The sequence below is a fragment of the Simochromis diagramma genome, unplaced genomic scaffold (assembly GCF_900408965.1).
Source record: "Simochromis diagramma unplaced genomic scaffold, fSimDia1.1 OVJJ01000604.1, whole genome shotgun sequence".
Taxonomy (NCBI): Eukaryota; Metazoa; Chordata; class Actinopteri; order Cichliformes; family Cichlidae; genus Simochromis; species Simochromis diagramma.
This window is the reverse complement of record NW_024387416.1, coordinates 4,415,607-4,438,382: the sequence shown is the minus strand read 5'-3', so window position 1 is coordinate 4,438,382 and position 22,776 is coordinate 4,415,607. Positions and strand designations below refer to the sequence as shown.

The 22,776-nt window shown below is 42.2% G+C and overlaps 2 protein-coding genes across 6 annotated transcripts in view; both read left to right on the top strand.

Annotated features, from left to right (window-relative positions):
* slc8a4b (solute carrier family 8 member 4b) overlaps nucleotides 1-6,164 on the top strand; it is a 128,628-nt gene extending 122,464 nt beyond the window's left edge. For all 5 annotated transcript variants that reach the window (XM_040012179.1, XM_040012177.1, XM_040012176.1 and 2 more), the window contains one exon: nucleotides 557-6,164. In XM_040012179.1, the coding sequence (XP_039868113.1) occupies nucleotides 557-936 (380 nt within the window). In that variant the 3' untranslated portion in view covers nucleotides 937-6,164. The remainder of the gene's footprint in view (nucleotides 1-556) is intronic.
* Nucleotides 6,165-13,739: 7,575 nt separating this feature from the next.
* On the top strand, nucleotides 13,740-17,814 carry LOC120721737. Its single transcript, XM_040012244.1, has 4 exons — nucleotides 13,740-14,478; nucleotides 16,164-16,951; nucleotides 17,234-17,379; nucleotides 17,741-17,814. The coding sequence occupies exons 1-4, from the start codon at nucleotides 14,083-14,085 to the stop codon at nucleotides 17,812-17,814; spliced, it is 1,404 nt and encodes a 467-aa protein (XP_039868178.1). The 5' UTR covers nucleotides 13,740-14,082.
* The last annotated feature ends 4,962 nt before the right edge of the window (nucleotides 17,815-22,776 follow it).

Below are 22,776 nucleotides of genomic sequence, written 5' to 3'. Positions count from 1 at the left end.
TAGTGACCGAAAGAACGAGATCGCGGATACAAGCGGCAGAAATGAGCTTCCTCCGAAGGGTGGCTGGCCTCTCCCCTAGAGATAGGGTGAGAAGTTTGGCCATCCGGGAGGGGCTCAGAGTAGAGCCGCTGCTGCTCCACATCGAAAGGAGCCAGCTGAGGTGGTTCGGGTATCTGACAAGGATGCCCCCTGGGCGCCTCCTGGGTGAGGTGTTCCAGGCATGTCCCACCGGGAGGAGGCCCCGGGGCAGACCCAGGACACGCTGGAGAGATTATATCTCTCGGCTGGCCTGGGAACGCCTTGGTGTTCCCCCGGATAAGCTGGAGGAGGTGGCTGGGGAGAGGGAGGTCTGAGCCTCTTTGCTTAGGCTGCTGCCCCCGCGACCCGGCCTCGGATAAAGCGGATGAAGATGGATGGATGGATGGATAGTTTGAAGCGGTTGCTCTGAGGTTTTGAAAAGATGAACGTAGTAGAAGAAAGAACCCTAAAAATGAGGCAGCATAAAAAAGGGTTTTACAATAAAGCCTTTCTTTCTTTCTTTCTTTCTTTCTTCTAGACACATTTGCCAGCAAGGTCGCTGCCATCCAGGACCAGTACGCCGACGCCTCCATCGGCAACGTCACCGGCTCCAATGCGGTTAACGTCTTTCTGGGCATCGGCGTGGCATGGACCATCGCTGCCATCGCCTGGCGCTCCAAGGGCAAACCTTTCAAGGTGGACCCAGGAAGTCTGGCCTTCTCTGTCACCCTCTTCACTATCTTAGCTGTGGTGAGCGTGCTCACGCTTCTGTACCGGAGGCGGGCAACAGTCGCCGGTGGCGAGCTGGGTGGGCCGCGGACTTGCAAAATAATAACGTCGCTGATGTTTGTCTCATTGTGGCTGATTTACATCCTGCTGGCTTCCCTGGAGGCCTATTGCCATATACCAGGGTTTTAAATGGAGAGGAAAGCAGAGGGAGAGAGAGGCCCACTGCCAATATGAAAAGAGAGAGAGAGAGAGAGAGCGATGCAGCAGTCTTGAAAGAGGGAGTCGAGATGGATCGATATGGGCCGACTTTTCAGGAAATCTTTAAATCCGTCCAAAGACTATTTCAGTTTTTCATCAGATGTGTTTTTTCCCTACATTCCTCTCTGTCCTGAAAAACAGAGAGTGAGTCCTCATAAACAGTAAAACTTGCCAAATGTCCAAATTAATAATTATTTATTCTACATTAGCAGCTCTTTTAGACAGGAAGCCCCTCCCTCTGGTGTAGTTATGAGGAAACCTCTCGAATACATAAAATTAAAATGCAACATCGTGGAAAAAAGGTATAAAACTGACTTTTGAGGGTGCTTCTAAAATAAGCAGTTGACAACAAAGTGTACAGGCTCATGTTGTCCTAATATACTGCCAAGACAGCTGGAACGAAAAGACGATCAGCTGGCTTCTGAAGAGAAAATAGGTTGAGAGTGAGGATTAAAGTGAGATATAAAAATGGAAAAGATGAGAAAAGAAGAAACAGAAATAGAGGAAGAAGAAAGTGTGTATAGCATAAACAAGAATATGTGGTAAAAACCTTTTACTGCCCTGTATTAGTCACTCGTTCGCTCCCTCCACCTTTACTGTATCAGTGCACGCTCCTGTCTGAACATTTGAGCTCTAAAACTGACAGTGACTTCACACTTTTAATCCCTCTTCCACCAAATGCACACAGACACACACACACTCACATATACACACTCTTGGGGCCCTTGGGTGATTCTGCAGTTGCGGGGACCAAGTTGCGGGCGAGATGAAAACTGACCACCTTTCATTTTTATTTTTTTTGTCTTTTTATTCTTTTCTTCCTCTGTACACTGTGCAAAATAGTCCCTCCACACACAAACACACACACATACACACCATACACTTTCCTCAGACCCTTGCTCTTGCCTTACTTTTATCTTCCCCGTAGGAATAAAGTCTTAAAGTTGATGAAATGTTGTAGTCAGCACCGACCGACCTGCCCTCTTTTTAATTGAGCCAGTTTCTGTTTCATTTTGGCATCTGTTTAATGCCAAATTCCCACACTTTTTACTAAACTTTTGAGTGGCGTCACGTGTTGATGTTGTTACCGTGCAATTGTAAAAAATAACAACAATGAAAAACCGTATAAATGCAGCGTGATCTGATAATGGACAAGACAAATTCAAGTGAAGAAATCTCTAAAGTGGGGAGGAAGAACCAACAAGAACAGTCCACCAAGAAAAAGCTGAAGCATTGTGCACGACACATCGTGAGGTGCATTGTTTACACTTTAAACTACGGATAATGTGAACAACTTTGAGCCAAGCAGGGACTTCTGTGATGCCGTCGATGAACAACACAAGAATCGGAGCGAAGGATCGACTGCGAGACTACGATGACGACGGTGTTGACGACAAATCAGAACCATGACTACAGCCAGTGTTTCTAATTGTACATGATAACAGAAATTATCGTTGATGTGTGTGTGAGAAGTCATTGATATCCCCTCTATCTTAAGCCCCACTCTGTAAGTAAAACTCTGGAGGTATTCAAGAAAGACTCACGTGGACTTTTTTCTCTGAAACAAAGAGAAACGAGAGGACATTTTTAAGGAAACCCAATGCAACAAGAAGAGTGTGAACATAAAACCAGAGGAGAGTGAGACACTTTGAGGGAAATGTACGGCAGCTCTGAAATATCACATGACTGTTCTGCTCCAGTCGGGACATTTCTTTGTAATCTAAACAAAAAATAAAAAAAATATATATATACATATAAATCACAAGTGTGTGTTATCCAAAGATGAGATAGAAGAAAATAGTCACAGATCACGTTTTCAGTGTGCAGTCTACAAGCTGCTGGTTGTAGTTTGTAAAAAAAACAAAACAAACAAAATAACTGGCAAGAATTTCATAAAAATGTTCACACTACAGATATATGTGGTAAATGATCTGGTATATTTTATGGGTAAAACTGTGCTATTTATTATGTTTTCGTGAAATGTTTTTTCTGTGAAACTCAGGCGTGGTGTGCGTGGAAGTGAAAGCAAGATATTCAGACTAGCTAAAAGCGAGAATATTAGGCCATGTATCGTGTGAACTGTTTTGTCATCCGTGTCTGTCGTTTAAAGTGTCAAAGCCCAGATCTGCATTATGTGGTGTTAATAGCCCGGTCCTGCCCGGAGGCTGGAACGAAACTGGACAGAAGGGATGGCATATGGCTTGTCAGTGTAGATTATTATTAAACGCTAACTTCCCTTTGTTGAAAACAGTATAGAAAGAGATACTCTGCAGGAAGTGGGCGATTTTTCTCTCAACTACCCACCATGCTGACGGAGATCTTCAAGAAAAATCATCCTGAGATAAACAATAATTTAGCTTTTTGGTTTGTTGACTGACACAAGAATAGGACCGAAAACAACAATTTACCTGCCTGCCATCCTTATTGTTAAATATGGACAACCCACTCACTGCTGTCAGCCCGTATAAATGAAGACATGACAAAGCCGCCTTAATTTGTGACCAATCCACGCCTCTGATACAGCCCCGCCAAGTTCGGTGGATGTAGAAATAGAAGATAAGTGGGTGATTGGTGCAAACAGGCATTGCTCTATGGGGGTAAACATTCCTGTATCCATTGCACCTTCACTCTTTCTATGGTACATCTTTTGCTGCAGGAAATAAAGGAAAGCTGTTTTCCCCAGCCCACTTTCAATGATAGAGTTTGGACATCTGCCATATTCCTTTTAGCTGCAAAGATTTAACATTGTTCTACAGAAGTTAAACATGATAACATGTCCTGTCCCAACACCTGTAGAAAAGGGCGTTGGTCAAGACGTTTTCAGCCTTTCAGATGCTGAGGTCATGTTAAGTCAACCTAAGGCAACTCTACTGTCCATGTGAAAGGTGGGGATAGTCTGAAAGCCAAATTTTGAAAACTGCCACATTGGGAAGATGTGAACTGGAAGTATTCAGTGGGTTGTTGATAGTTTGTCAGCGTTAATCTCGTTAAAATGACGTTAGCGCCATAACCGCATTAGCAAATCTCAGTTAGCGAGTTAGCGCGAATCGCCCCACGCATGGGGCTGCACATTAACAATGCGTTAGCTTGTTAATGCGTTAGCTCGTTAACACGTTAGCGCCATCCAGCCCCACGCACGGGGCGATCCGCGCTAACTTGCTAACGGAGATTTGCCACGTTAATGCGGTTATGGTGTTAACGTCATTTTAACGAGATTAACGCTGACAGCACTAAATATAATATATAATGATAAGTCACAGTGAAACTAAGATATGTGTGTTTGTACGTTGACATTTGCCTGATAGGTTGAGATAGCGTCCACGCCCCTAACTTTAAGCCTTACCAGTAAAAAAACGACAACTTTAAAAATCTCTTGAATTAGTCATATTTGTACGAGGCTAAAATTGTGAATTTCACGGCTGAGGCTGGTCATTTTAACATTTAACATTCACACCCTTTAATGATCTGTAATTATTTGGTCTCAGCACATAATATGTTGAAACCTAGGCCTGAACCCTCCACGACCGAGGTCAGTGTTTCAATGTTTGGCATGACTTGCACATTGCCGTGGCCCCTGCCAGCCTCTTACTAGGGCCAAACTCTTTCTTTTTTTCTCAATGACTTAAGCTTCAGTAACAGTTGCCAGTTTCCGAATGAGTGGGCAGGATAATAGTGCTGCTGACGCCACAGGAACACAGGAATACTGGGACGGATTTAGAAATGTAGGCTTTTTAAAGGTTGATAAGCCTTGCTGGAGGACGACTGAAAGTGTTTGCGTGTGTGTGTGAGTTTGTGCGTGTGCCTGCTCTCTAAGTGAATGAAGAAATGCGACCATATTTTTAGTCTTTTGCCTGTTGCTTAGCGACCATCTATCTGCTAGCCGTTGTCTTCTTGTCTGTTGCTGGTGTGTGCGAGACACTTCATGTGTGTGTTTGTGTGTGAGAGAGAGAGAGAGGTTTTCTTATATTTCTCACTTGCCCTCGTTCTAATGAATGTGACAGACTATGGACGACTGTCACATTTAAAAAAAGGAAATAAGTTGTTTAGCTTTCAGTTCTCATGCAGCTTGATTCTTCCAGAAGATTCTCTAATTTGGTGTTTTGACAATGGTGATAATATATCAGTCCAAAATCTCAAGTCTGTTCCATTAATTTTAGATTATTTGACTGCTCAGACCATTCCAGTCATCTCTCACAACTGATCAGTGGGAACGTTGCTGAGACCACGCCCACCAGGATTTCATTCTAGGACAAAAGTGGCCACATTTGCTTTGCAGTGACCCTTCCACTCACAAATGGACCTAAACAATGTCAACACAATGCCCCTGTCACACGTATGTTACTCAACATGTGTTTTTTGCCTCCCGTCGTTTGCATTTGTATCCATTGTATGTCTATGTCTGTCTGTGCCTTTTTGTGTGCTGGTGCACCTGTGTGGGTTGTAATCTCCTTACAAGGGCTTGCCCCACGTGTCCCTAGCTGACTCCCATATGCTAGATTAATGAATTTGAATGCCAACCTGACCCTTGATTTTCTCCCTAGTCTACATGCCTGCATGTGCGTCTGAAATGGAGATAGAGAGGCAGGTAAATTGTGGCTGGTACTCTACCCCCATCAGGTGTCTTTGTGTCTGTACCTGTCAAATAAGATTATATATATAATCGATCTGGCTGTCTATCAAGACTGGAAAGCTGGCACCTTTCTTTAAAAATGAATATGCGTGCGTATGTGAGTGGAGTTTGGGAATGCCTGTCGTACACTGAGGTCACAGACTACACATCTCTTGACTGACTGATGACTACAGGCACACACGCTCTTGCACACAATATTTCATCATCAATTCATATGAAAAAATTCAGAAGATGAAAATGGAACCATGTGGAAAAAATCTAACACTTAAAAGTATTTACATTGTGACAACAGCTGTTAAAAATATTTAACTCATTCAATCAAGTGTAATTATATGATTTGCAGCGCGCGCGTGTGTGTGTGTGTGTGTGTGTGTGTGTGTGTGTGTGTGTGTGTGTGTGTGTGTGTGTGTGTGTGTGTTCTAGTCCAGCTATCATAGTGAGGACCAGATGGTACTGTAGACCACTACAGTAAGGACATTTTGGAAAGTGAGACCCTTTTGGTCTGTCCTCACTTTTTCAACCGGTTGTGAAAAAGGGTCTGTGTGCCTGTGTTTGTTTTGTGGGGTTTAACAGATGTTCTGCATCTATCTGAATAGATAATATCTGAATTTTGAAATGGAAAGATTATTTAAGAGTATTTGTTTTCAGGTAAACCTGGAAACCAGTAGCAGTGTTTTGCTATTGTCATTCGTTCATTTTTCCAAGATCTATTATTCCATAGTTTGTATTATTTTTCAAACTATTATTTGATCACATAAATATCCAGGAGCTGATCCATGTGGAAAATAGAAGACATGATTAAATTATTTAAAAATAAAATAAAATAAAAAAAACATGAATAAATACAGACAAAACACCCAACCTTGAAAAAAAATGAATGTTATGCATTACTTATAAGTCTATTGAGCTGAGTATTAATAGTGTAAATCATTACTACAGAGCTATTTGTCAATGATAATTTGGAATATTTTGTCTGTATTCATTTATATAGAGAAAAAATTTATTTCAAGAACTTGGAGTGTCTCGGCGCATGAAGACATCAGTCTGTTTCACACAGTGACGAGTCTGTTGTATACTTTACCAAATGTTTGCTTATATATGTAAAGAATCTGTTGTGAGTAACACCTGAACAAATTAACAAAGAACACATTTTTAGCATTTTTGTGCTTTGCCACATTTCTGGTTTGAAACCATATGTAGTGTATCCATGTGTGAAAGACAAAAGAGTATTTTTCCCTTTTTTTTCCCCAGTTCTCACCCCCTCCATTGTTAGCCACTACGTTGCTCTCTACCTTTTTTTTTTTTTTTAATGTATACTTACGCCGCCCTATTTATGAGCTCACAAAGTGCTTTTTAATATAAACATCTGGTATTTTTTCATTCATTTTATTATTGTCTTATTGTGCTTTTCATTGCATTGTTTTGCGTTGTTTTGGTGATTTTTGTAATTGATACAAAAAAAAAATCCCTCACAAAGTAGAACAAGAACATAAGAGTGTACTCTTATTGTTTTCATTTTGTGTGTGTGTGTGTGTGTGTGTGTGTGTGTGTGTGTGTGTGGATGTGTGCATATATGTGTGAGCTTTTCATATCATACTGTGCAAGAGTGTGTTATTGCATGAATTAAAGTCATTCAGAATACAGCGTTCGATGTTGGAAATGTCGTAGTAAAGAGTATTTTTAAATGCTGACAATGACATGATATGAAACATGATGTATAGACCAAACTTTTCTTTTCTTTTTTTTCAAAAATTAAATAAAACGTGACTGGAAAATGCTCAGAAATGTGTGTTTCTTTTCTAATAATGGAGAGAAAGTCTTTTTTCAGCATTAAGATGCTTATTTTAGTAAATAAATAAATCATATTTGCGATAAGTGTTTACTCTGAGTGTATACCTGTAATTGCAATCATCTATAAAAATGTTCATCTACAGCATAGGCGTCAAACTCTTGCCTCTAGCCTAATTACATTTGGCCCGCGAAGCCAAACCAAATTACTATTAGAGCTGGCCTACTGGTATTATACAGCTAATATATATATATTGTTTAGTATTAAGCTTTGCTCGTTCCATATTCAGTTTTTCAGCAAAACTTGTTTGAGTCCATAAGAAGAGATTCATTCTTAAATCTGGAGGAAGATTTTTTTTCAATAAATATTAATGTTAGCCCGCGACCTTGTTCCAGTTTTGAATTTTGGCCCACTGTGTATTTGAGTTTGACACCCCTGATCTACAGTTTCTGCAGCAGACATCCAGAGAAAGCAATATTTTACTTAATTTAGAAAATTAAAAGCCATTTTCAGCCTGAGAGTTTTAAACTTAAAACCAGCTGACAGTTTTTTGTTACATGGTTTGTAACAGTCTTTTCATTAACATTAATATTGGCCTGTAGCTCAAGGATCTAATGATGTGCTACTCTGAGAGTGGGTTACCTGCAAACCTGTGAACATGAATGTGTCATCAGCAAACAAAGTCATCAAAATGATTGGCCATGTTATCACTAAAACAACATTTGTCTATTTGAATATATTTATGTACGGGATGGATAAAGCTCAGGGGGTAGAGTAGGTGGTCTACTGATCTGAAAGCTTGTGGTTCAATCCCCCAAGCTGCTCTCCGATGTATCCATCAGTGTGAATGTAGGTAAGTGTTAGATAGAAAGCTTAAAGTGTTTGTGTGAATGGTTGTGAACTGGTGAATGAGGTATGCTGGGGAGAGTAGAAAAGTGAAATATAAGAACTGGTTCAAGCATTTGTAATATATTGAGATATGAATGAACTAGTTCCTAGAAGATGTGGAGGATAAAAGTATTCAACAGAGAGCCAGTATATTACAGTCTGATCATCATGATCTAAGTAACTTATAAAAAGGGAAACAGAACTGATTTCAGTTATGTGCATGACTTTGTAAAGTATTGTTTTTTTGTTTTGTTTTTAATTATACTTGGAGTATTTTAGGGAATTTTTAGATGATGTGGAGGTTGAACACTGTTGCAGAAATATTAAGCCTCTTTGTGATTTCTTAAGCTTTTTGCTTATTTGTCAGACTTACAAGTTTCAGATAATCAAATGAATTTTAATATTAAACAAAGATAAAGCGTGTAAACGCTAGATGCAGTTTTTCAATGATGATTTCATTTATTAAGTAAAAAGCCTAAAAAGGCTATCCAACCCTACCTGGCCCTGTAAAAGCACTAATTGCCCTAATTTCCTTCGGGATTAATAAAGTATTCTGATTCTGATAATCTAATAACACTTTGGGCCACCCTTGGCAGCAAGAACTGTAATCAAGCATTTGTGATAACTCTAAATGAGTCTTTTAAATCCTTGCAGATGAATTTTTACCCACTCTTCTTTGCAGAATTCTTTTAATTCAACCACACTGGAGAGTTTTCATCATTCAGGCCCTTAAACAGCAAAGCATCCCCAGACCATCACACCACCACCAACACGTTTGACTGCTTTCATGATGTTCTTTTTATGAAATGCTCTGTTAGTTTTGAATCGTCAGTCCACAGAACATTTTTCCAATAATATTGGGGTTTTGTGGTTTTTGGCTATAGGGGATTTATGGCATCACTCTTGGCTGGAAGCAGTGTTTAATCAATGGAAAAAACACAAACTTTGTCCAAAAACCTCTCATGTTTAGCTGTTTTCCACTTTTTCTTTGGTCATTTTAGCCTTTTTGGCCAGGGTGAAGAGAGTGTCTGCCATCAAACAAGAAGACAGCCGCATGTAGCTATGATGATGTTTGCTAGTTCACCTTACGTGCATTAATTTAATAACGTGGTTAGCCTACTCAGCGTAAATTACACACGAACAACATTAAGCTACTGACCCAGAGAAGAATGGCTGCTGCTGCCATCATCATCCGTCATCATTTCTGCTACACTGGCAGGGCTAAGGGCCAGGACTCTCCTCTTCGGGGGTTTTGGGAGATGTTGCTATGTTGCCATCATGGCACCGGATACCAGTACCATCCTTACTCCTGGATGAGTCGTTGATGCACTCTTGGAATAATTTTGGTAGGGCAGCCACTTGAGGGAAGGTTCACCACCATTCTGAAAATGCTGGCCAGAAAAAGCAGCAGGACTCTCAGCTTGACAAGCTCAAGCTTTTGTTAATAACAGGACACGGACATGCCCACTGAAACGGAACATCGAATAGATTCCAGTGGAATCAGAGTCAGAATCACACCTGCCACGGACAACTGCCAAATGTGGCCATAAGATGGCAGTAATTTAAAGGATAGATGCAAACAGGTGAGAAGCTTTATGACAAAATTCTTTGAGATGCAATAACTGACAACGTTGCTGCCAGACACCATGTTGGATCAATCATAGCCAAACTTAACGGCGTTTTTTCAGGTATGACAACATTATACAGGTCAGGTTTTAAAGGAAACATAATCCACTTATCATGCTTTTAATTTGCATTTAGCTGTTTTCCTCCATGACTGTACATATATCCATCTATCCGCTTCCGCTTATCCTTCTCAGGGTCGCGGGGGATGCTGGAGCCTATCCCAGCTGTCATAGGGCAAGAGGTGTACACCCTGGACAGGTCTCCAGTCTGTCGCAGGGCTAACACAAGCGCGTCATGGACAAAAGTAAAACAGTATGTCAGATGTGCCACGCAATGCTCAATTGGTGGGAACTAGTGCATTAGCGCAGTTAGCTCGTTGACGTGTTGACGCCGTCCAGCCCCACACACGGTGCGATCTGCGGTAGCTCGTTAACGGAGATTTGCCGCGTTATGGCGTTAATGTCATTTTAATGAGATTAACGCTGACAGCACTAGTGGGAACACAACGAATATGACTGCACATTTACGCCGACAGCATCCTATTGCAAAGACAAGTGGAAGCAGACAAAAACAATACGCACGCATGCTACAAACTTTACCCGAGTCATTTAGACAGCCGTTAGCACATGATTCTCCTCATGGGGACCTGATATGTTTAATATGCTGCTGAGAATATAGCCCAGAAGAAGCATATAGTATAGCTTTTATTTTGGAAAGATTTCTCTGTAATAAACTCTCTTTTCCAAAGATGAGTGATTTCTCGATCAGATAGATGTTTTTATTTTTTTTATTATTTTGTTGTTTCAGCAACATTAAATTTAAAAACTGTACTTTTGAGTTAAAATATATATTTATAATTTTAATAAATGACAAATTAAAAAGGCATGAACATTTTTGTGTCGAAAAGATATCGAACCGAACCGTGAATTTTGTGTATCGTTGCACCCCTAATATACATATAGATATGTAGGAAAACACAGTTCAATTGTGTTACCCTTGTAAAAAAGGTAGGATGAGTTCAAGCTGCAAGCTCTACTTCTTGGTGCATTATGTTTTCACATTAATTTCAGTGAACTGACACAACTGCCTGACACTTAATTATCTCGTCAGGATTCAGCACAGCTTTTCAGCTGCTATCTAACCCGGCAACCCGAGAAACACCATCATATTTATAGCAAAGCTAGAGGGGATGTTTGCTTGAAGTTTCCACACTCACGCATGCAAACAGACACACACACACCTGAGACCTGACCAGCACAAGCGTTGTGTTGCTCCGCTAGCCAATAAACAGCTCTGCTGTGGTTCCCTGATTTGCTTTGCAGCACTTTGGGAATAGTGAGGTAAGAGAGCTTTCACTCTAGCCGCATAATAGTCCAGGTGCTAATCTCATGTGCTTTTCATTCACTCTCAAGACTGACCTAATTAAAGAGGAAAACTCTCAAACTTTGACACAGATGCTTGAAACTAGTTATGTTTTGCATGATTTTACTTTGCTGGATTCTCTCCCTTTTTCTCGTTCTTCTCTGTCAGTTTCTCAACAACGGAGTGGCAGCTGTTATTCCCACGGCAAGCTGCCGGTAACCACAACGGTGAGGCATGTCTCCATCCTCCACTGGAGGAGAACGAGACAAAGAGTAAACACAACAGTCTTGAGGGAGAGATACAGGAGGAGAGGAGGAACAAGAAAGAGGAAGATCCAGACAGACAAAAAAAGAGACTGGGAGAGGGGCGGAAGAAAGAGCGCTACAAAGTGTGAGAGGAGGAAGACAAAAAGAAAGGCCGGAAGAAGGAGAAGAAGGGTGAATGTGACCAGAATTTGAGCCAGAGTGGAAACCAGTGGACAAATCGAAGCGTGAGAAAGAAGTGATGGAGTCGGTGCTGACACAGAATTATCCTGTGGGATGAGGAGGAAGACGGGGAGTGACATGCTGCAGCGATCGCCTCCTCTCATGGGTCCAAATGTTTGCCTCTACACATAAACTGATTTTGACACTTCTTAGTCGTTTAATTGGCTCTGCACTTACAACAAACAACTTCCTATTAGTATTCACCAAACCAAATGTTGTTTTGCACACAGTAAAGGGAGGGACACCTCAAGATTTGTTTGAGTCATCTGCACACATGAAATAAAAATGACTAAGCAGGTTTGGAAGAGGCAAACGTGGATTTCCATTTACTTAATTTTCCAGCACATCAGTTCATGTTGTATGTTGAACTGTGGGTATTGTTGATGAGATATATACACTTTAAATTAAAAAGCATAATCACCTGCCTCTCTTTGGCTGTTGGAATGCAAAAGTACTGTTTCAAATCAAAAGCATCTATCTTAATAAAAATCTGTTTTTCAAAATAAGGTAACTGAGGGATGCCTTTCCATTATAGGCAAAGCAAGTGTAATTAATATGCACAATACAGTTTGTTTGCTTATTTGCAGGGTGCAAATGAGGAGGAAACATGAAGGGAAAATAACAATTGAGACCCGTGAATAGTGCTAGAGAAATGCAGGATCATGTGGGAAAATAATAGGTAGAAAAAGGAAATGAAATGAAATGAAGTGGTTAACCTAGAAAAGATAAGAGGTGTAAATGTAATAGATTTCACAGATGAACCGATTTGTTTATGAGGTTATGAGTAGTTTTGAAATGATGCAGGTGATTACCAAAACGCATTACTGTCGCTGGATAAACTGTGAGTAATCCCTCGAACCAGCCGTCTCCTCAGAGGCTCTGATTACGGAGGATTTGCAGCAGGTAATCAGTGACGGATTATATTTTCAGCTAACCTTCCTTACCATGCCCAGCAGCCACAAAGGAGGACAGTGGAAACAAGAGAAAGAAGGAAGGGGGAGAGTGTGATGGCATCAGCCACACAGGGGTAAATTAGTCCATTTTTCACTTTATTAGTTTGCTTTGCAGTTTTCTTCATTAATCATTTGGTTAAACCTAACACTGGTATTATGAGGCGCGCACATAGTAACATTGTGTGGTTTTTCTAAAATGTTTTGTTATATTAATTATGTTTCTCTTTCTTTGAATTACCTGGGTTTGGGCGGTGGCTGTTTCCTGTCTGGGCAAAAGGCGTAGCTGAGGACTCTGGGGACAAAATGCCTGCTCAGCAGGACCAACCATGGGCTTACCAGGAGCAGGGGTGTTTTAGGTTTAGTTAGGTTATTCTGTGCTTAGTTAATATTAGTGTGTTTTTGTTTTCCCCCCTATTGTGTTCAAATGGTTTGGCCAAATCATTATAAAAGCTACCCTCATGTGTCTTTGTAATTAGGTCAGTTTGTGAGTTAAGTTGTGTCTCACTTTGTTTTGTTTAAGTTTCTGGAAATTACTTTTTGTAGAGTTATATTTAGTTGACCTGTTTTATGGGCCTGCTAAGTATGGTTTTGAATTTTGTTAATTTTGGACTTTTTGAGGGTTAAAATAAAGAAAAACCTTTTTGAAGATACTTTTTTTGCCTGTGTCCTCTTTGCTTTGGCTGCTTGGTCCCTCACAATTGGTGGCAGCGGTGGGATCTGCCAGTTGAGGACAGTTTTTTTTTTTTTTTTTCTTTGAGGCTTTTTCACCCCCAGAAAAAAAGAAAAATGCATCGGGGAGGAAAGGTGGAAAATAAGAAAGGAGTAACTGTTCAGAAGGAAGCTGATGCTGAGGAGGAAATTGGAGTCTCTGAAATGGTGGAGAGCACTGAGGTTGAAGAAAGGGAGCCATCTCTGTCAGATCTGATGTCAATATTGCAAGCTCATATGGGTCAACAGGAGGCTCGGGAAGCAAGGCAAGAAGAGGTTACTGCACTACAAGAACAAAAATTCAAAGCATTGCAACATCAGTTTCAGCTTTTACAGTTAGAGGTGCAGTCCCGGACATCACCAGTACCAGAGCTACCATTACCTACCACAGAGTCACCAGAGTCAAGGGAGCTACCTCACATTCCTAGTTCCCCTCAAGCTGAATCCAGTCAGTCATTATCAGGTCAGTTTTCATTGCATGAACCCAGACTGGAAAAGTTGACTGATAGTGATGATATTGAGCATTTTTTGACTACATTTGAACGCATTGCCTTAGCATATCGTTGGGAAAAAACAGACTGGGTTTTTCAATTAATACCACTGCTAACGGGCAAGGCAAGAGGGGCATACGTTCATATGGATATTGATGACTCTCTCAGCTATGACAAAGTTAAAGCTGCAATTTTGTCCAAGTATGATGTTAACCCTGAGACCTACAGGCAGCGATTCCGTTCACTGGAAGTCAGGCTTGATGAGAACCCTAAGGAGTTGTATGCTCGACTTAAAGATCTGTACGGGAAATGGATTCAGCCAAAAGGTAAAACAAACCAAGAAATTGGTGAAATAATCATCCTTGAACAATATTTGAGAATGTTGTCCCCTGAGCTACAGGTTTGGATTCGAGAGCACAATCAGTCTTCTGCAGCGAAGGCAGCTGAGCTGGCAGAAGTGTTTGTAGCTGCCAGGAGGAAAGGGCAACCTTGGACCTGTAATGCAAATAAAATGCCAAAGGAAGGCCCCAAATCAGCCCAGATGCAGGCACGTGCAGAGGGGGGGGGGGGGGCTATAGGGGCTTGAGCACCCGCCCCTTTCCTGATGGGTGCCCAAAGTGCCCTTTTGTTGAGGCAACTTTTTAAAAAATATATATATTTTTTTTTTATATGTGTGTGCGTGCGGAGTCCTGTCTGTGCCCCTCAACAATAATATTTAACTATTAATCACAGTGTTGCTAAATAAAAGGATCTGGCTTGCATCAGTCATATGATATGATCACTATTAACCAATGATCGCCCTTGACGGCAGAACGCGCTGGTTACGAGCCGGGAACGAGCTCACAAAGAGCACGCGCATTTTTAGCGGTCCAGAGCTGTAGGAGAAACACAAGTTAACTCAGAGACACAGACTGATGCGACAAAACTAGTAAGTAGGTGTACAGCGTACACTGTAGTGTGTAGCACCCAGGAGTATTAGCTTATTACGTACACGTTGGTAAGTTGTCTTGTGGCAACTGACGAACTGAAACAAACGAGCGTGCTGTGTGTGCAACAGCGTGACAAACATTACCTGTCCTTTTATTAACTGCACAAGTAGTGCTGGTCATAGCTGCTGGCTACCTGTGTAAGGCTGTCATGGGTCTGTAGCTCTGTCACCGTTTTAGGGAACATATTTAGTTTTAAAGTATTTAGAAACATATTTAGTTTTAAAGTAAGTTACAGGGCTTTTCCTGCCTTTCTGGAGGGATTATATTTCACTAAAAACGATCTAATATGCATGTCCACATAATTATGCATTATTATAATTATAATATATTAAAAACACACGCTGTATTTTAAAGAACATACATTAAGAAGCAGATTATATTAGATTTATATTTTAAATAAGACAAAATTTGGATTTTACAGCAGTAAAATGATTGTATCTACAGTTTAAAAATGTAATAAGCTTTGCCCCTGCACAGAGTGGATAGTGAAACAAATGGAATCATCATAAATACATTATTTCATATTTATTACTTCCCCCTCCTCATTGCTTTATTATTGTAGCTCTAGTAATAAATAATAATGTAAGGATTCTGGATCAGCACCATGATGCCCACAGTATATACAGTATTCTGAAGAAGGTCTAAAATGTCACTGTGTGTGCGTGCATGTGTGTGTTTTATTTAGATGGATTTACTCATGATATAACATTGTCCAGACATGGCTGGTAAGGACATGAGGAGGGAACAGTAGGAGCTGTGTGAGGCTACTAAAGGCAGTGCTATAACATTTTTCTGTCATCATTTTATTATAGATTAAGTGCAAGAGTTGTTAGGTGTGGATAATTAGATTATAGTTTATTGCAATAGCAAGTTGTGCCTTGTTCTCACATAGCAAGTGGAGAGTGATATATGAAATGATGGGATGGAAGGAAGAAGAGAAGCAAAGAGTGATTCACAGGCAGAGCCTAAATTATTTCTCACAGTTTTTTGTTGCCTTATGGTTCCAAGCGCTGTCACCAATCTTTGCATTTTGTTATTATCTCATGACACTTGTTTAATCAGCTACCATCTCTCCTATGGACTTTTTAATGTCTACAGTCTCAGATCAACACAGCCCTGCCCTTCCCATATTAGATTCTTGATGAATGTGTGTTGTTGTTATTCAGCCTGGTTCAATGTGCCCCTTTTTAACTTTGAGCACCCGCCCCTTTAAACCTCTCTGCACGGCCCTGCCCAGATGTATCATCAAAGGCCATTGTCAGCAGATAAAACTCCTGTGGGTGAGAACCAGTTTGCTGGCAGACCATTAAAAAATTCAAAAAAGATCTTTTGTTACCTCTGTGGGTTAGAGGGCCACACAAAGCCAATGTGCCCAAAAACCTCAGCTAAGATGGTTCAAATGTGTTTCATGCCACGTCCACATGCTGAACAGGGGCTCCAGTGTGACCAGACTGTTAAAATGATAAAAATTGAAGCTAATGGAACAACTTTAAGAGCTTTACTTGATTCTGGCAGTTCTCATACACTGATACACAGAGATTTTGTGCCCCCCAATATTGTCCGTGTCAGTGATACCATCCCTATTTGTTGTGTGCACGGAGATGAGAAGATGTACTCAACAGCTGACATGTACATTAAAGTGAATGGACAGACTTACCTTTTAAATGTTGGGGTGGTTGATAACCTGCCTTATTCAGCTATTCTGGGACGAGATTTTCCAGTGCTTTTTGATTTGTTGGAGTCAGACCAGAATCATCAATGCAATGTGGCTGTTACTAGAGCCCAAGCTCAAAAATCTAGTGAAACCTCAGAAGTTTTCAGTGCCTTGCCATTTTTTAATGAGGAATGGGAAGTTGGACCTGTGAAGCCTCGGAAAAGTCGCAGACAGAGGAGACAGGAGAAGTTCCAGCATACTATAGTACACCCAGAAATGCATACTGACCCAGACTTGCCTTTGGGACTTCAAATTCCTGGCAATATAATAGAGTTGCAAAAAACTGATCCTAGTTTAGCTTCCTGTTTTCAGTGAGCAATAGACAAGGACCAAGTAGAGGAGGCAGGCATTAACAAAAGTGACTATGTCTTGCAAAATGGCAAGCATATAGCGATTCCCTGACTTACTCTTCTCAACGGGTCCAACAATATCCAAAATGGCATCAGATGGGCTCACTTCTGAAGCTAGTGGTCCCCCAAGAAGTTAGAGAAACCGTGCTTAATTTGAGACACTATTCCCTGGTCTGGCCACCTTGGTAAGCACAAAACCACAGCTCGTATTAAACAACATTTTTTCTGGCCTGGCCTCCATAGAGATGTAGCCTACTTCTGTAAGAGCTGTCCTCAGTGCCAGATGACATCCTCCAAAGTCCCTTCCAAAGCTCCACTCCAACCACTGCCTATTATTGGTACCCCATTTGAGCGCCTCGGAATGGATATTGTTGGACCCGTTGAGAAGAGTAAGTCAGGGAATCGCTATATGCTTGTAATCACTGATTATGCAACTAAATATCCAGAGGTCTTCCCACTGAAATCCATCAAGGCAAAATCAGTAGCTTTCTGCCTCGTACAGCTCTTCGCAAGAGTAGGGTTCCCACAGGAAATACTGACTGATCAGGGGAGTAACTTTATGTCCAACTTACTGAAACAGGTGTACAAGCTGCTGGGCATTAGAAGCCTGAGGACCACTCCATACCATCCTCAGACTGATGGGCTAACAGAACGGTTCAATCAGACTCTGAAGCAGATGCTCCGGAAGGTGGTAGATAAGAATGGTGCTGATTGGGATCAGTGGCTTCCTTATCTTCTTTTTGCCTACAGGGAAGTGCCACAAGCCTCCACTGGTTTCTCTCCGTTCGAACTTTTGTATGGGTATGAGGTACAAGGACCTCTAGCCCTGTTAAGAAACATCTGGGAGGGAGGCAAGGAAAAGATGGACTCTGTTAACATTGTTTCCTATGTTGTGCAGATGAGGGAGTGACTGCAGAAAATGAGTGAGCTTGCTCAGTCAAATATGACCAAAATCCAGCAGAAGCAGAAGTTTTGGTATGACCGAGCAGCTCGTCAGAGGTCTTTTAGTCCTGGACAAAAGGTGTTGGTGCTCCTCCCCACTGACAACAACAAGCTATTGGCTAAGTGGCAAGGGCCCTTTGAGGTTCAGAAGAAATTGGGGTCCACTACTTACCAAGTGTTCATCCCTGGAAAGCCACGCTCCAGCAGGGTTCTGCACATAAATCTTTTGAAGGAATGGGCGCAGCGCCCTGAAAAGACAGCAGAGGTGATGCTCATAAGGGGTGTGCCAGAGGAAGAAGAGGTTGGTGAGCAATACTTGCCTTCTGCTGATGTGGTAGATTTTGACCTTAGTCATCTGCCAGATGATAAACAGCTTCAGGTGACAGCTGCATGCAACTCTGAGGTGCTTCAAGTGAATCCTGGCCGAACAGATATTGTTGAGCATGACATTGTCATTAAAGAGGGCATCGCAGTAAAGCGTTTGAGCTTCAGGATCCCTGAACGTCTGCTGATATCCCTGAAGAAGGAAATTGACCTCATGTTGTCCTTGGGGATCATCGAGCCATCAAAGAGTGAGTGGTGTAATCCGGTGGTCCTGGTGCCAAAGAAGGATGAAAGCATGAGGTTCTGTATAGACTGTATAGGTACCTAAACTCAATATCACTGTTTGATTCATACCCCACGCCACGCATTGATGATTTGCTGGAACGGCTGGGGAAGGCAAAGTACTTGACCACACTTGACCTGTGCAAGGGATATTGGCAGGTGCCACTAACGGAGCGATCAAAGAAGTTGACTGCCTTTCGAACACCTTGGGGTCTCTTCCAATTTACAGTGATGCCATTCGGGCTGCATGGGGCTCCAGCAACCTTTCAGAGATTAATGGACCAAGTACTATGTGGTTTCTCAGATTTTGCATCTGCATATCTTGATGATATTGTCATCTACAGCACCACATGGGAGGAACACTTGGAACATCTGCATGCTGTCTTCGACCGTCTTGGCACTGCTGGGTTGACGGTGAACCCCTCTAAGTGTGTTTTTGCCTCTGCTGAGACTGCGTACCTGGGCCATGTGATCGGGAATGGGGTGATCAAGCCTCAGGTCAATAAGATCCAAGCCATTGAGTCTTGTCCTCTCCCACAGACAAGGAAGCAACTAAGATCCTTTTTGGGCATGGCAGGCTTTTATCGTCGGTTCATACCACGATTCTCCACCAGGGCAGCTCCACTAACAGACTTGACAGGCATCAAGTGTCTTAATCAGATTAACTGGACAGGAGGCTATAGCAGCTTTCAAGGACATCAGTCAATCACTGAGTAGCAAACCAGTTTTGTACAGTCCAGACTTTAATGAGCCCTTTTTCCTTCAAACGGATGCATCTCATAGGGGTCTGGGAGCAGTGCTACTTCAAGGTTTGGAAGGAGAACGTCATCCTGTTGCTTATATCAGCCGAAAGCTGTTCCCAAGAGAGGTTCGATATTCAACAGTGAAAAAGGAGGCCCTTGCCATCAAGTGGGCCCTTGATTCCTTCAGGTACTACCTTCTTGGAAGAGAATTCACCCTGGAGACGGATCACAGTGCACTTCATTGGATGGAAAAGATGAAAGATAAGAACGGAAGGATCACAAGATGGTACCTTGCTCTGCAACCTTTCCGGTTTGTCATCAAGCACATTCCTGGGAAGAACAACGTTACCGCCGACTTCCTCTCTCACTGTACCAGCGAGAGTCCTGAAGAGGGGGGGTGTGTGATGGCATCAGCCACACAGGGGTAAATTAGTCCATTTTTCACTTTATTAGTTTGCTTTGCAGTTTTCTTCATTAATCATTTGGTTAAACCTAACACTGGTATTATGAGGCGCGCACATAGTAACATTGTGTGGTTTTTCTAAAATGTTTTGTTATATTAATTATGTTTCTCTTTCTTTGAATTACCTGGGTTTGGGCGGTGGCTGTTTCCTGTCTGGGCAAAAGGCGTGGCTGAGGACTCTGGGGACAAAATGCCTGCTCAGCAGGACCAACCATGGGCTTACCAGGAGCAGGGGTGTTTTAGGTTTAGTTAGGTTATTCTGTGCTTAGTTAATATTAGTGTGTGTTTTTGTTCCCCCCCCCCCCTATTGTGTTCAAATGGTTTGGCCAAATCATTATAAAAGCTACCCTCATGTGTCTTTGTAATTAGGTCAGTTTGTGAGTTAAGTTGTGTCTCACTTTGTTTTGTTTAAGTTTCTGGAAATTACTTTTTGTAGAGTTATATTTAGTTGACCTGTTTTATGGGCCTGCTAAGTATGGTTTTGAATTTTGTTAATTTTGGACTTTTTGAGGGTTAAAATAAAGAAAACCCTTTTTGAAGATACTTTTTTTGCCTGTGTCCTCTTTGCTTTGGCTGCTTGGTCCCTCACAGAGAGATGGTGGTGTAAGGAGCAATGGTTTCTAGTTGGATACTACACTTTCTCTGCTTATGGTTATCACAGTGTTTGTGTATGTGTGTCTGTACTGAACAGAGAGGACCTGCTGGTCTTTGTTACTCTGCTTTTATATTGCAGATCGGGTTTGGGTTCAAATGTGTTTTTACAGAAAGTTACAACCAATCAAGAATACATAGTAATTTTATTTTAATGGCTTACAGTTTGCTTTCAGAAGAACAGGATGATGCGATTCTCACAAGGACTGGGTGCTGCCCCTCGGCAGGCTTCCAGTAGTCAGCCAGTAAGATAAATATACAGAGCAAATTGTTTTAGTGCCAAACAGTGGATGGACTGAGAAACTATGTCTGCTGAAAAAAAATTAAAGGAACACTTTGAAAACACATCAGATCTCAGTGGGATAAAATAAAAATCCCACTGGATAGCTGTACTGATATGGACGGAGTCATGGGTTAGGAATAAAAGGATGCCACATTGTTTGAAAATGAAAAGTATCAACTACAGAGGGCTGAGTTCAAAGACACCCCAAAAGAATGATGCTGCAGCCTTGACCATTTTGCTGAAATTTCATTACAGCAGCTCAACATGGTACTCAGTAATTTGTATGGCCCCCATGTGGTTGTATGCATGGGTGACAATGTCCATAATGGTAAATGGCCTGTATTTGTATAGCGCTTTACTTAGTCCCTATGGACCCCAAAGTGCTTCACACTACATCCAGTCATCCACTCTTTCACACACTGGTGATGGCAGCTACATTGTAGCCACAGCCACCCTGGGGCGCACTGACAGAGGCGAGGCTGCCGGACACTGGCGCCACCGGGCCCTCTGACCACCACCAGTAGGCAACGGGTGAAGTGTCTTGCCCAAGGACACAACGACTGAGACTGTCGGAGCTGGGGGCTCGAACCGGCAACCTTCTGATTACAAGACGAACTGCCAACTCTTGAGCCACAATCGCCCCATAATGGTCTCTTGGGGGATCTCCTCCCACATCAATGAGCTTCTGGATAGTCTGAGGTGCAACCTGGGGGGGTGGGGGGTCAGGTTACACACACACTTACTTGATATGGATGGACTATATCAAGTAAGTGTGGGGACGAGTCAGTGGAATCCTTCATCCTCTTGCCACATAAGGTCAAGCATTGTCGTGCACCATGAGGAATGCGGGACCACGTGCACCAGCGTAGGGTCTGCAGGGTTAATGTGTTGTTGCCTAGCCCGTAGAAGTCGGTGCATCCCTCCATGGGTATACCTCCCCAGACCATCACTGACCAACAGGTCATGCTAACCAATGTCATAGGCAGCACAGCATTCTCCAGACCCTTTCGCATCTATCATGTGTGCTCAGGGTGAACCGGCTTTCATCTGTGAAATACACAGAGCACCACTGGTAGATCTGCTAATACCGGTATTTTATAACCCATACCAATCAGGCTGCAAGCACAGGACCCACTAGAGGGCGTCGGGTTCTCAGGCCACCCTCAGTATGTCCATTTCTGATTTCTTGGTGAGAGACTTTCACGCCAGTGGCCTGCTGGAGGTCATTTTGTAGCTCTGGCAGTTTAGGAGGAGCAGATACACTTCCTGATGATGGGTTAAGGACCTTCCCAAGCAGGGATGGGCAACTCCAGGCCTCGAGGGCCAGTGTCCTGCAGGTTTTAGATGTTTCCTTGATCCAACACAGATTATTTAAATGGTTAAATGACCTCCTCAACATGTCCTGAAGTTCTCCAGAGGCCTGGTAACGAATTAATCATGTGATTCAGGTGTGTTGACCCAGGGTAATATCTAAAACCCGCAGGACACCGGCCCTCGAGGCCTGGAGTTACCCACCCCTGTTCTACATCCATGTCCACCTGTGCAACCTCTGGAGTGCCTACCAGCAACGACACTGACCCTAGCCAAATGCAAAACGAGAGAAAAACAGTCAGAAAAGATGAGGACAGAAAAATGTCAGTGGCTTCCACGTGCATCGTGCTGTTGCCCCTCTAGTGAGCCTGTCGTTGATTTCATTCACACCAAAGCAGCTGAAACTGATTAACAAATCCCTCTGCTACTTATCTGACCAGATCAATATCCAACAAGGATAACTGCTTTGGTGCTATACTCTGATTAAAAAGTGTTCCTTTCATTTTTTTGACTGTGACACAGTCAAAGAGGGTTACACACACACACACACACACACACACACACACACACAAATACAGTACAAGTCAGCAGAAAAAGTACAACAACAGAGTACAACACGTGCACAGCACTCAGTGCCTGTAACAGTCCTTTGTTGCCATGTGCTCTATCAGATATAAAACCACTACTTTTAAGAGGGGAGGCTGAAGGCTGCTCTCTCTTAATAATGCATCAGGGCAATAACATGTGTGCATTATATTGAGTGAACCAGGCAGGCTCAGAGAGAGTA